The sequence below is a fragment of the Podarcis raffonei genome, chromosome 18 (assembly GCF_027172205.1).
Source record: "Podarcis raffonei isolate rPodRaf1 chromosome 18, rPodRaf1.pri, whole genome shotgun sequence".
In the NCBI taxonomy this organism is placed as follows: domain Eukaryota; kingdom Metazoa; phylum Chordata; class Lepidosauria; order Squamata; family Lacertidae; genus Podarcis; species Podarcis raffonei.
This window is the reverse complement of record NC_070619.1, coordinates 10,459,959-10,472,838: the sequence shown is the minus strand read 5'-3', so window position 1 is coordinate 10,472,838 and position 12,880 is coordinate 10,459,959. Positions and strand designations below refer to the sequence as shown.

The following is a 12,880-nucleotide window of genomic DNA, read 5'->3' as shown; positions in this document are numbered from 1 at the left end:
CAACTCCCAGAGTGCACGGCACCCAAAGTCCGGAGGGCACTAGGTTGGCACCCAATGGAATATATATAGATATATATTGTGGCTTTGGGGAAAATAGGAGCGAGGAGATGCACCCGCCGGTCGGAAAGCCTGTTAAAATTCCTAGAGCCTTGAACAGAAAATTTAAAAACATTCCCAAGCAAATGTCTGGGTTCTACAGCCTTATTATTAACCCCAAGAAAGAGAGAGAGAGAGGGAGGGAGGGGGAGAGAGAGAGAGAGAGTTGTCGCTATTTGATCCCAGAAAGCGACAAATTCTAAAAATCATTTTAAAAAATATAAAAAGGGAGAGAGAGAGAGAGAGAGAGAGAGGGAGGGAGAAGCCTTTAGTTCGTTCCAGAAAGGAACCGTCCGCTTAATGGTGCCGGCTGAAACAAAACAGGACTGGATCAAAATGGGGTCTCCTTTAGGGGCACAATAATCTGTTTTGTTGAGGGGGGCCCAGTGGTCTTCTTCTCCCAGCCCCCCAAACCCCAGTTAAGAAATTAAAACCAGCACATGAGAGGACAAGGGAGTGATGGATAGATGTTTTGAGAGCCCATGTTAGTAGTAGTTGTTTACTTTGAGCGTTTTGCTGCGTTCCGTTAAAGGAAAACTGAATTTCTAGAAATATTTCCCGGGAGGGGGTCCGGCAAAGAGAAGACATTGGTGGTGGTGGGGAAGATGTTCTGATTCAAGAATCCTCTCCAATCTGCCCACCCCGGGGGGAACTGGAAAGGAGGAGAAAGGGGTATGATGAGGTAGATATGCCAACACAACAAACTGTCGTCGTTAAGTCGAGGGGGTTTTCTGGCGGCTAGCCGCAAATATTTGGATCCCCTCTTCGTCTGCATCCGAAATGGTGGGCTTCCCCCCGCCTGGTTCTGCAGGAAGCGAGACCCACAACCTCTCTGATTCCTGCCAAAGTCAAGAATGCGCCCCCTTACCCGGTCCCTATATTCAAAGGAAACCACAAATGAGTTTGGAGGGAGCAGGGGAAAAGAAAACCACAACCCCAAATTTTATCCTCTCCGCCAATTGCACCCCCAAAACTTCGCCCAAACCCCCAGCTTGCCACGCTACTCCTCAGCAACGCACCGTTGCGGTAAATCTGAAAGAACTGCAACCTGGCGCCCTCTGCAAACTGTGTTTCCCGGATTATTTGCAAGGAAGCCCCGCACTTCAAATGCACATGGAAGATGCGACGTCTGGAAGCTAAGTTAAAAAAACGGTTTCGTCCTGGCAAAATCCAGTCCGACGTCTGAGGTCTCCAGCACCCTCTGCAAACTACGTTTCCCGGGATTATATGCAGGGAAGCCACGCGATTCAAATGCACACGGAGGATGCGATGTTAAAAAAAAAGGTTTCGTTCCTGGAAATGGGGACGCCTGAGGTCCCCAGTTTTCCTGGGTGTTGGAGAAACGTCAAGCCCCACAGACTTTGCAGAGGTTAATGCTGTGGTTTTTAAATTATTTGGGGCTGGAGTTGTTGTCTTGCCATCGCAAAAGGAGCAATGTTTGAGGGTCAGGGGAGCAAAGCGCTAAGACGCAGGAAGGCTGCCCCATCCGATCCTCCAATTTCCATGCAAAGAAATCTCCGTACAAAAATATCGTCCTGTGAAATCCCAAAGCGATCGCTTGCGCCGCGCCCCCCCGACCCACCCCAATATGTAGAAAAAAAACCACCTGAGCTCGTTCGTCAAAGACAATTTTCCCCGAGAACCTACCCGCAAAAAAAGCCCCTGCCAGTGTTACACGAAAAGATTTGGGGAGGAAAAGTGCAGCCGTATCGTCATCGGAAAACACACCTGAAGCAACACGCGTTAAGAGGATAACCGCCAAAATAAAAACTTACAGAATTTGCTCTATAGATCTGCTTTCGCTTTTTCTTTTTTGGTTGTCTGTTGAGAATCGTATTCCAAAAACAAAAGAAGTTTCTATTTACACACACACCCCTGAATTTTCCTTATATATGTTTCGAGAGCGGTTGTTGTTTTTTGTAAAAAAGGAAAGAAAACAAAAACGCAATAGCTAAAAGCTTTCCCACCGCCCTTTCCCCCCCGCCCCCTTTTGTAAATGCTGTTTGGGGTGCGGCTTAAAAAAAGGATTTCGTTCTGAGACCACCCTGCACCCTGAAACCGCCTGACGAGAGCTGTATCCCCGCCCCCGCCCCCTAAAAAATAAAAATAACAATAACACACAGTGCAAAAGTGTGAGTTCGCATGAGGTAAGGAGTTCTGTGTCTACAATGCATTACGTCAAAAAAACAAAAAGAGCTAAAACCACACAGTGTTTTCCATCTGGCTCAGAAATCATCGATGCTCCACGCGCCACCCCCTGCCCTCCAAAATCCAGGCTGAAAAAGCTTTCTTTGTTTTCGTTTTTTGGTTCTTCTATTTGGTATCTTTAATGCTGGGCATTGGGGAAGATATTTGGTGGAAGAGGGGCGAGAAAGAGAAGGGAGAGATTAGGACCCAGTGGCTCCCCCATCCTTATCCCCCAACAAAGGTTTGGTTATTTTGGTGCCAAGCTGAAATTGGTTGGGGCAGTATCAAAACAATCTCCCTGCAGCAATGGCAAAGAGGTTCCTTTATTTTTGGGGGGGATTTGGGGACAGAAGATGGCGCCTTCAAGACCCCCCTCGCCCCCCGGAAACAAACAAGGCGTGTGCGGGTCCATCTCTCCCCTCTCTCCGGAAAAACGCCCCCAGGAAATCCCCGTCCAGACAGGCGGAAAAGGGTCCAAACCGGGGATCTTTTCTCGTCAACCGAGCGTCACCGGGAGGGGGCTTTCGACTTTGGCAGGACGAAGAGGAGCAGCGGGGAGGGTTTCCTTAAGGCGACGAGGAATTGGTTGAGGTAGACATCGGCGCGGCGGGGAAAGGAGTCTGCGGGGTGCTGGCGGCGGCGGCCGGCGCGCCCTGCGAACCGCCGCGGCCGCTGTTGGAGTTTCCTTTGCTGAGGGAGGACGACGGCCCTGGAGTTTGGGCGAACAACACACCTGGAGGATGGAAGAAGAAGAAACTTGGTGGGCCACTGGAACCCTGCACCCGTTCCTTCTCCCCAACCTAAACACCCGACTGGTCCCTTAATCCCGGTTGCATCAGATGTTTCTGAGCACAATTCAAAGTGTTGGGGCTGACCTTTAAAGCCCTAAATGGCCCAGTATATCTGAAGGAGCGTCTCCACCTCCATCGTTCTGCCCGGACACGGAGGTCCAGCTCTGAGGGCCTCCTGGCGGTTCCCTCCCTGCGAGAAGTGAGGTTACAGGGAACCAGGCAGAGGGCCTTCTCGGTGGTGGCGCCCGCCCTGTGGAACACCCTCCCATCAGACGTCAAGGAGATAAACAACTACCAGACTTTTAGAAGACATCTGAAGGCAGCCCTGTTTAGGGAAGCTTTTAATGTTTAATAGATTATTGTATTTTAATACTCTGTTGGAAGCCGCCCAGAGTGGCTGGGGAAACCTAGCCAGATGGGCGGGGTATTTAATAATAATAATAATAATAATAATAATAATAATAATAATAATAATTAGACCCTACAAAAGCCAGGGCTGCCGCCTTTCAGCAATCACTTTGAGAGGAGCTCGGAGGTCCAGTCGTGACTGACTCTGGGGTTGCGTCGCTCATCTCGCTTTACTGGCTGAGGGAGCTGGCGTACAGCTTCCGGGTCATGTGGCCAGCAGGACTGAGCCACTTCTGGCGAACCAGAGCAGCGCACGGAAATGTCGTTTACCTTCCCGCCACAGCGGTACCTATTGATCTACTTTGACATGCTTTTGAACTGCTAGGTTGGCAGGAGCAGGGACCGAGCAACGGGAGCTCACTCTGTCACGGGTATTTGAACCGCCGACCTTCTGATCGGCAAGTCCTAGGCTCTGTGGTTTAATCCACAGCGCCACCCACGTCCCTTGCAATTTTATTATGCAGTGAGAAATATGGGTTCTGCAATTGGGTTTCCACCCATCGCAACAGATGCTAAAGAAGGGGAGGGGAATGGCTCATTTGCCTCGCATGCAAACACGTTTCCAACCCTTAGATGGCACCTATCAGCTTTTGTGGTGGAGCTGCTCAAAGGCGGATGAATTTTGGAGCAAGGCGTTTTGCTGAGATTTCCCTGGCAACTACAGTGGTACCTCAGGTTACATACGCTTCAGGTTACAGACTCCGCTAACCCAGAAATAGTACCTCGGGTTAAGAACTTTGCTTCAGGATGAGAACAGAAATCGCACGGTGGCAGCAGGAGGCCCCATTAGCTAAAGTGGTGCTTCAGGTTAAGAAGAGTTTCAGGTTAAGAACGGACCTCCAGAACGAATAACTTAACCTGAGGTACCACTGTATAAGCAAACTAGGGTGCCATTTTTCCACCAGGCGCTCTTGAACCTGCTTGTGGATTTGAAAAGTTAAGAGCTTATTTTTAATCTCTTAACAGGGGCCCAGGGCTGCACTGCCAAAACCTGGAAGACCTTCTTTAATCTTAGTAATTTGGATTCAGAGAGTTGGCAAATTGCCCTCCCGGAAAAGGGCAGAGCTTGCGTTACCATTAAAAAAAGGAATTTTATTTATTATACAAACATTGAGGCATGTGGTGTCCCTAGTACAAGCAAATTCTGGCTCAATTAAGACTACATTCAGCTTTGATTCTCAATAGCGATGCAACTCACAGATGCAGAATGCTTCCATTTTTATATTTATAGTTTTATTATTTGCAAAGGGAACATTTGCATGACTTACTAACTTTACTATCCCTTTGCAGCAGAGCTGCATTTATGTACTTTGACACTGCAGATAATAATAATAATAATAATAATAATAATAATAATAATAATAATACAGTTTAAATATTTCGATTTGTTGCATAGCTGTCAAGTGTCCCTTATTTGAAGTAGTAGTATGATTGGATATATGAATTGGATGGTTTTTATTGGAAAATCAATAAAAATGATTTTTTTAAAAAAAATACTGGTTTTCTGAGGCTGTCCGAAACCTCCTTTCCGAGGCACCTTCAACCGGGTTTACCTGTATAAACGATGCCGTTGAGCTCAACCGACATGTTGATGCTGTTCGTCCCGTTGGTGGCCAAATTCATGGCGGAGTCTTGGCGGTTTTCTGGAAGGCAAAAAAGGAGGGGGGTAAGACGGAGGCAGGCAGATAGCCGTTTCCCTTCCGGGGGCGGGGCCAGGGGCAAAAGTGGGCGGGGGAAGACATGCAAATTTCCACACCTGCACAGGTGCCTAAGGGACGTGGGTGGCGCTGTGGGTTAAACTACAGAGCCTAGGACTTGCCGATCAGAAGGTCGGCGGTTCAAATCCCCGCGACGGGGTGAGCTCCCGTTGCTCGGTCCCTGCTCCTGCCCACCTAGCAGTTCGAAAGCATGTCAAAGTGCAAGTAGATAAATAGGTACCGCTCCGGCGGGAAGGTAAACGGCGTTTCCGTGCACTGCTCTGGTTCGCCAGAAGCGGCTTAGTCCTGCTGGCCACATGACCCGGAAGCTGTACGCCGGCTCCCTCGGCCAGTAAAGCGAGATGAGCGCCGCAACCCCAGAGTTGGCCGCGACTGGACTAATGGTCAGGGGTCCCTTTACCTTTATCTTTAAAGGTGCCTAATGCCCACACACAGATCATTATATAATAATAATAATAATTTATCATTTATAGACCGCCCAGCTGGCTGGGCTTCCCTGGCCACTCAAAAAAATATTAAAATACTGTAATACATCAAACATTAAAAGCTTCCCTAAACAGGGCTGCCTTCAGATGTCTTCTACAAGTTTGGTAGTTGTTGTTCTCTTTGACATCTGGTGGGAGGGCGTTCCACAGGGCGGGCGCCACCACCAAGAAGGCCCTCTGCCTGGTTCCCTGTAACTTGGCTTCTCGCAGGGAGGGAACCGCCAGAAGGTCCTCGGCGCTGGACCTCAGTGTCCGGGCAGAACGATGGAGGTGGAGACGCTCCTTCAGGTCTACTGGGCCGTTTGGGGCTTTCAAGGTCAGCACCAACCCTTTGAATTGTGCTCGGAAACGTCCTGGGAGCCAATGGAGGTCTTTCAAGATTGTTCTCTCTAACCTCCATCTGGGCATGGCCAGAGACCAAGGATACCTGGCGAGCGCGTCCCTTGGCTGTTGATGCGGATACTCATGGGGAGCTGAGCAGTCATGGCCAGAAGATTCTGCTGGAGGGCCCTCTGCATCAACCGCTGCTGCTCGTCCGTCACGAGAGCAATCTTCTTCTCCGGCGGCTCCCCGGACTCCAACTTCTCCCGCAGGTGCTCCAGCGCTGCGGCCTGAGCCACCGCCGCCGCCTGGGCCGCCGCCGCTTGGACGGCTTGGGCCGTGATGGCCGGGTGGCCCGCCAGCGAGACGGGCAGGCGGCCGGGCACACTGATGGGGATGGCCGTCTCCTCCTCTGCAGGGGTTGCAAGAACAACAACAAAAAGGAAAGCTCCTTTAGCGCAAGAGGTGCAAACAGGTGAGACGGAGGGAGCGAGACAGGGAGATTTTGTTTTGTTTTTTGAGATAGATATTCGCATTAGCCAACGGCCATAGCAACATAAAGCAAGCAATACAGACAAATAAAAAGACAGCAAAAAGGGCATTCAAATGACCAAGTCTATCGTTCAGATAGAAAAGGTAAAGGGACCCTACTTGCACTTTGACGGGGTGAGCTCCTGTTGCTCGGTCCCTGCTCCTGCCAACCTAGCAGTTTGAAAGCACGCCAGTACAAGTAGATAAATAGGTACCACTGCGTCAGGAAGGTAAACGGCATTTCCGTGCGCTGCTCTGGTTCGCCAGAAGCGGCTCAGTCCTGCTGGCCACATGACCCAGAAGCTGTACGCCGGCTCCTTCGGCCAGTAAAGCGAGATGAGCGCCTCAACCCCAGAGTTGGTCACGACTGGACCTAACGGTCAGGGGTCCCTTTACCTTTTTAAGCCAACCCGGGAGACCTTTTAGGTTGAAGAGAGGGGCACAAAACGTGTGCGGAACCAAACGCACGAGGCAATCGGCTGCCGTACCTTTTTTGATTTTCGGGACGGAGGCCAAGGAGCTGCCATTAGTGGTCGACGGCAACCCCAGCGTTGGCACTTGGAGCTTGGGCGAGGACAGCATGCCATGGGTGCCGCTGGGCGAGTACGTGAAGATTGAGCCGCTGAAGCCTTGCCGGCGACCCTCACGGCGGTTGCTGTCAATGGCGGCTTGCAACTCATTGGGGTTGCTCAGACCTCTCTTCTCACACTCGTAGGGGTACAAATACTTCATGTACCTTTCCAAGGAAAAAGACACACAGAGAAATCAACCATTCGCTCTTTGTTCGATTCAACGCACGCTGCCAAGATGGGCAGAGTTGGCCCCCTATTCCAGTGGAATAGGACGTCCCTATTTTCACGGGCGAAACGTTGGAGGGGATGGAACAGGACGTTCCTATTTTCAGGGGAGAAACATTGGAGGGGATGGAATAGGACATCCCTATTTTCACGGGAGAAACGGAGGGGATGGAAAAGGACGTCCCTATTTTCACGGGAGAAACGTTGGAGGGGATGGAATAGGACGTCTCTATTTCCAGGGGAGAAACGTTGGAGGGGATGGAATAGGGCGTCCCTATTTTCAGGGGAGAAACGTTGGAGGGGATGGAATAGGACGTCCCTATTTTCAGGGGAGAAACGTTGGAGGGGATGGAATAGGACGTCCCTATTTTCAGGGGAGAAACGTTGGAGGGGATGGAAAAGGACGTCCCTATTAGGGGATGGAATAGGACGTCCCTATTTTCAGGGGAGAAACGTTGGAGGGGATGGAATAGGACGTCCCTATTTTCACAGGAGAAACATTGGAGGGGATGGAATAGGATCTCCCTATTTTCACAGGAGAAAATCAGTGCTTTTTCGAATTTTCTAGCAGCATTTAACAACAGGCAAGAGGCTGCTTCTTTTTTTAAGGGAAAGAAAGTCGGGTTTACAGCTACGAAGGAGTTAACAGCTTTCCACACACTCACCTCCCCCCCCCGGTCCACCCCTCCCTCCCCACCCACAAATCCTTTTTCCACCACCTGGTCATCTGAATTCCAGACTAATTAACTTTAGCCTTGATTAGGGTGGATGTAATAGGTGGGGGCAGCGAATGGGAGAGAAGGAAGAAGGGGAGAGAAAGAGAAAGAGTGAGAGAGAAGGGGAAGAAAGGAGTCAGAATGAGCCCATTCCCCTGCTTTCAAAAATTCAAGGGTGCGTCTCCATATAGAATTATACGTAAATTTATTCCCAAAGCACCCTTGATCCACTGGAAACTACCGTATTTTTCGCTCTATAAGACGCACCAGACCACAAGTTTTTGGAGGAGGAAAACAAGAAAAAAAATATTCTGAATCTCAGAAGCCAGAACAGCAAGAGGGATCGCTGCGCAGCGAAAGCATCAATCACTCTTGCTGTTCTGGCTTCTGGGATAGCTGCGCAGCCTGCATTCGCTCCGTAAGACGCACACACATTTCCCCTTACTTTTTAGGAGGGGAAAAAGTGAGTCTTATAGAGCAAAAAATACGGTAAGCCTTCCTAAAGAATTACAACCCCCCCCCAAAAGAAAATAGGATGAAAACTGCCTCCCACCCCACGGCCGAATGTGGAGTCGGAATCTCCTTCCTTCTGACGTGAAGCCACGGGTTAGAGTCCTGCCCTCCAGAGCGGAAGAAAAGAAGCTCGCTCCGTCTTCCGCAGCACAGTCCTTGAGATTTATTTATTTCTGAAGACGGCCCTCCCATCTCCGTTTTCTCCGGTCCCAAAAGGGCATGGAGGCTTTCCATTTCGGCAGCCGCAATCCTGGTTTAAAGGAGCCGTTTGGCACCAGGTTTATAGATAATGTCTCTATCCTATAGAGATATACAGGGGTACCTTGGTTCTCAAACGCCTTGGTACTCAAACAACTTGGAACCCAAACACTGCAAACCCGGAAGGAAGCGTTCCGGTTTGCAAACTTTTTTCGGAAACCGAACGTGCTCCGTTTTGAGTGTTATGCTTCCGACTTGAGTGTTACGCTGAGGTCTGTCTGTTTGTGCTATTTAGTGTTTTTGTTTTTGTGGCTCTTTTTGGTTTTGGTTTTGTGACTGTGTGGAACCCAGTCCAGCTACTGATTGTCTGACCGCAGTACATTGTTTATTGCTTTCATTTTATGGATCAACGGTCTCGTCAGATAGTAAAATCCATGTTCAATTGCTGTTTTAGGGATTGTTTTTAAAAGCCTGGAACGGATTAATCCGTTTTGCATTCCTTTCTATGGGTAAGCGTGCCTTGGTTTTGGAATGCTTTGGTTTCGGAACGGACTTCTGGAACGGATTAAGTTTTGAGAACCAAGGTACTACTGTACCGGTTTGATATACTGTCAAAAGAACCGGTCTTCTACAGCGGTACCTTAAGAACGGAAGTACCTTCTTAAACCAAAACTGTTCTTAAACCAAGGCGCACTTTCCCTGAGGCCTCCCGCTGCCAGTGCCCTTCCACTGTTCGGCTTCTATTTTCAGACCGAGGTAAAGTTCTCAAACCGGGACACTATTTCCGGTTTTGCAGAGTTCGTAAACCGAATTGTTCTTAAACCGGACTGTTCTTAAGCCGAGGTACCACTGTACTGGTTTGATATACAGTGGTACCTCGGGTTAAGAACTTAATTCATTCCGGAGGTCCGTTCTTAACCTGAAACTGTTCTTAACCTGAAGCACCACTTTAGCTAATGGGGCCTCCTGCTGCTGCTGCGCGATTTCTGTTCTCATCCTGAAGCAAAGTTCTTAACTCGAGGTACTATTTCTGGGTTAGCGGAGTCTGTAACCTGAAGCGTGTGTAACCTGAAGCGTATGTAACCCAAGGTACCACTGTATTGTCAAAAGAACTGGTCTTCTATTTTAACTGATTGTCTGATTTTATGTTAATGTGTTATACATTTGATGTTAGCCGCTCTGAGCCCGGGTTCGGCTGGGGAGGACGGGATATCAATAAAATTTATTATTATTATTATTATTATTATTATTATTATTATTATTATTATTCTATATGCCCCGGGCAGCTCAAATAATAATTGCAGATCAACGAAAAACAGCTTTAATTCTTAAAACTGGACTCTGGGTACCACTTAGTCTGCGGCTTTGCAACAGAGAAAACCATGCAGGATTTGAGATTACAGTGGTGCCTCGCAAGACGAAATTAATTCGTTCCGCAAGTTTTTTCTTCTTGCGAGTTTTTCATCTTGTGAAGCACGGTTTCCCATAGGAATGCATTGAAAATCAATTAATGCGTTCCTATGCAGACCGCTTGCCAGGCTGGCGGTGCGGAGAAGGGCTTTTCTCCCCACCGCAAGCCTTCAGGACAGGTCCGGGAACAGAGGGGAAGGCGCGCAGCGCTTCTCCTCTGTTCCCGGGGCTTGCGGTGGGAGGAGGGTTTTTCCTCCCCACCGCCAACATTCAGAACAGCATTCTGAATGTTGGCGGTGGGGAGGAAAACCCTCCTCCCACCGCAAGTCTTCAGGACAGCCATCCGAAGGCTGGCGCGGGGAGAAGGTCTCTCCGCCCCACCGCCAGCCTTCGGAGCAGCCTTCCGAAGCCTGGCGGCGGGAGGAGGTCTCTCCGCCCCACCGCCAGCCTTCGGAGCAGCCTTCCGAAGCCTGGCGCGGGGAGAAGGTCTCTCCGCCCCACCGCCAGCCTTCGGAGCAGCCTTCCGAAGCCTGGTGCGGGGAGAAGGTCTCTCCGCCCCACCGCCAGCCTTCGGAGCAGCCTTCCGAAGCCTGGCGCGGGGAGAAGGTCTCTCCGCCCCACCGCCAGCCTTCGGAGCAGCCTTCCAAAGCCTGGCGCGGGGAGAAGGTCTCTCCGCCCCACCGCCAGCCTTCGGAGCAGCCTTCCGAAGCCTGGCGGGGGGAGGAGGTCTCTCCGCCCCACCGCCAGCCTTCGGAGGAGGTCCGAGGACAGTGGGGAAGACGCGCTGCGCTTCCCTGCTGTCCCGGAGATTTCCCTATGGGCTTTCGTCTTGCGAAGGAAGCCCATAGGGAAATTCGTTTTGCGAAGCGCCTCCAAAACGGAAAACCCTTTCGTCTAGCGGGTTTTCCGTCTTGCAAGGCGTTCGTCTTGCGGGGCACCACTGTATGACAATTTCACACGGGGCGAAAACCACCACTATGAACCGGCAGCTGCGCCCCTTTCCTAAAGCGGTAGCTCCGGCCCCTGGGAACATCCCGGGGGCCGTTTTGGGTTGCGGGGCAAGACTTACTGAGTGCGCAAGGTGAAGGCCGCGCTGGTGATGGACGTGGGCAGGTTCAGCCCCTTGGTGATTTCCCGCCAGAGCTTCTTGTTGATCACTTCCACCAAGCCGCCCTTCTCGGTCACCAGGACATAGAGCATGTACAGATCGAGGACCTGCTTGGCCATGATGGGGATGCGGTTGACCGGCGTCCCTGCAGACAAAAAGAGAAAGGAACAAAAATAGCAGTTGGGCGGGGCCCAAATCGCAGCCTCGCTCACTGGCTGAAGCTGACCGTGGCGGCGGCGAAAGTCTCTGTGCTTTCCGATAACTCTCCAAAGGACTGCGGCAACCGAATTCGGCATGGAATCACAGAATCGGAAGGGACCTCCAGGGCTCATCGTAGCCCATGGAGGAATCTCAGCTAAAAATATCCATGACCAATAATAATAATAATAATAATTTATTATTTATACCCCGCCCATCTGGCTGGGTTTCCCCAGCCACTCTGGGCAGCTTCCAAAAAAACACTAACCTATTAAACATTAAAAGCTTCCCTAAACAGGGCTGCCTTCTAAAAGTTTGGTAGTTATTTTTCTCTTTAACATCTGGTGGGAGGGCGCTCCACAGGGCGGGCGCCACCACCGAGAAGGCCCTCTGCCTCGTTCCCTGTAACCTCACTTCTCGCAGGGAGGGAACTGCCAGAAGGCCCTGGGAGATGGACCCAGGTGTCCAGGCTGGATGATGGGGGTGGAGACGCTCCTTCAGGTCTACTGGGCCATTTAGGGCTTTCAAGGTCAGCCCCAACACTTTGAATTGTGCTCGGAAACATCCTGGGAGCCAATGTAGGTCTTTCAGGACCGGTGTTATGTGGTCTCCACTCCCAGTCCCCAGTCTAGCTGCCACATTCTGGATTAGTTGTAGTTTCCGGGTCACCTTCAAAGGTAGCCCCATGGAGAGCGCATGGAAGTAGTCCAAGCGGGAGATAACCAGAGCATGCACCACTCTGGCGAGACAGTCCGCAGGCAGGGAGGGTCTCATCCTGTGTACCAGATGGAGCTGCCCTGGACACAGAATTGACCTGTGCCTCCATGGACAGCTGTGAGTCCAAAATGACTCCCAGGCTGCGCACCTGGAAGCTTGTTGTGAAATGATTCCATCAAAGCCTTTAAAAGTTCCCTTCGTTTTTATTTTTACTACAACTGCTGCTGCTATGACGGGCCAGACCAGCAAGTTCGGGTTACGAGGCGGGATTCGAACCGGCAGCTCCCTTGACTCGCCCCTCGAGTTTCTGAGCCGCGGGGCACAGTCTCCGCCGGCAGAACCAGGCATGCAATGGCAAAATCAGAAGGGCAGGTTCCCTTCCTGATATAATTAGACAATTATAAGGATTAGGGAGGAATTGCAGGGATTAATGTAGACCGCCACTCGCTGCATTTTGGGGTAGATGTATTTTCCTGTGCTTGTCCATGGGCAAATGACCCTGGAAAGAGCCTCTCCACCCCCATCGTCCAGCCCGGACACCAGGGTCCACCTCTGAGGGTCTTATGGCGGTTGCCTCCCTGCGAGAAGCCAAGTTCCAGGGAACCAGGCAGAGGGCCTTCTCGGTGGTGGCGCGCATCAGGTCTCAAGGAGATAAAGAACTTTTAGGAGACACCTGAAGGCAGCCC

The 12,880-nt window shown here is 50.7% G+C and overlaps 1 protein-coding gene and 1 long non-coding RNA gene across 2 annotated transcripts in view; one reads left to right on the top strand and one right to left on the bottom strand.

Annotated features, from left to right (window-relative positions):
• Positions 1-2,588: 2,588 nt before the first annotated feature.
• ARID3A (AT-rich interaction domain 3A) overlaps positions 2,589-12,880 on the bottom strand; it is a 44,180-nt gene continuing 33,888 nt past the window's right edge. The window contains exons 4-8 of the mRNA XM_053372312.1: positions 11,241-11,424; positions 7,026-7,273; positions 6,113-6,418; positions 5,036-5,125; positions 2,589-3,016 (exon numbers count right to left, since the gene is read on the bottom strand). Of these exons, the coding sequence (XP_053228287.1) occupies positions 2,850-3,016; positions 5,036-5,125; positions 6,113-6,418; positions 7,026-7,273; positions 11,241-11,424 (995 nt within the window). The 3' untranslated portion in view covers positions 2,589-2,849. The remainder of the gene's footprint in view (positions 3,017-5,035; positions 5,126-6,112; positions 6,419-7,025; positions 7,274-11,240; positions 11,425-12,880) is intronic.
• LOC128405563 (uncharacterized) lies at positions 10,347-11,117 on the top strand. Its single transcript, XR_008328330.1, has 2 exons — positions 10,347-10,597; positions 10,931-11,117. It is a non-coding gene; the product is annotated as an uncharacterized LOC128405563 (long non-coding RNA).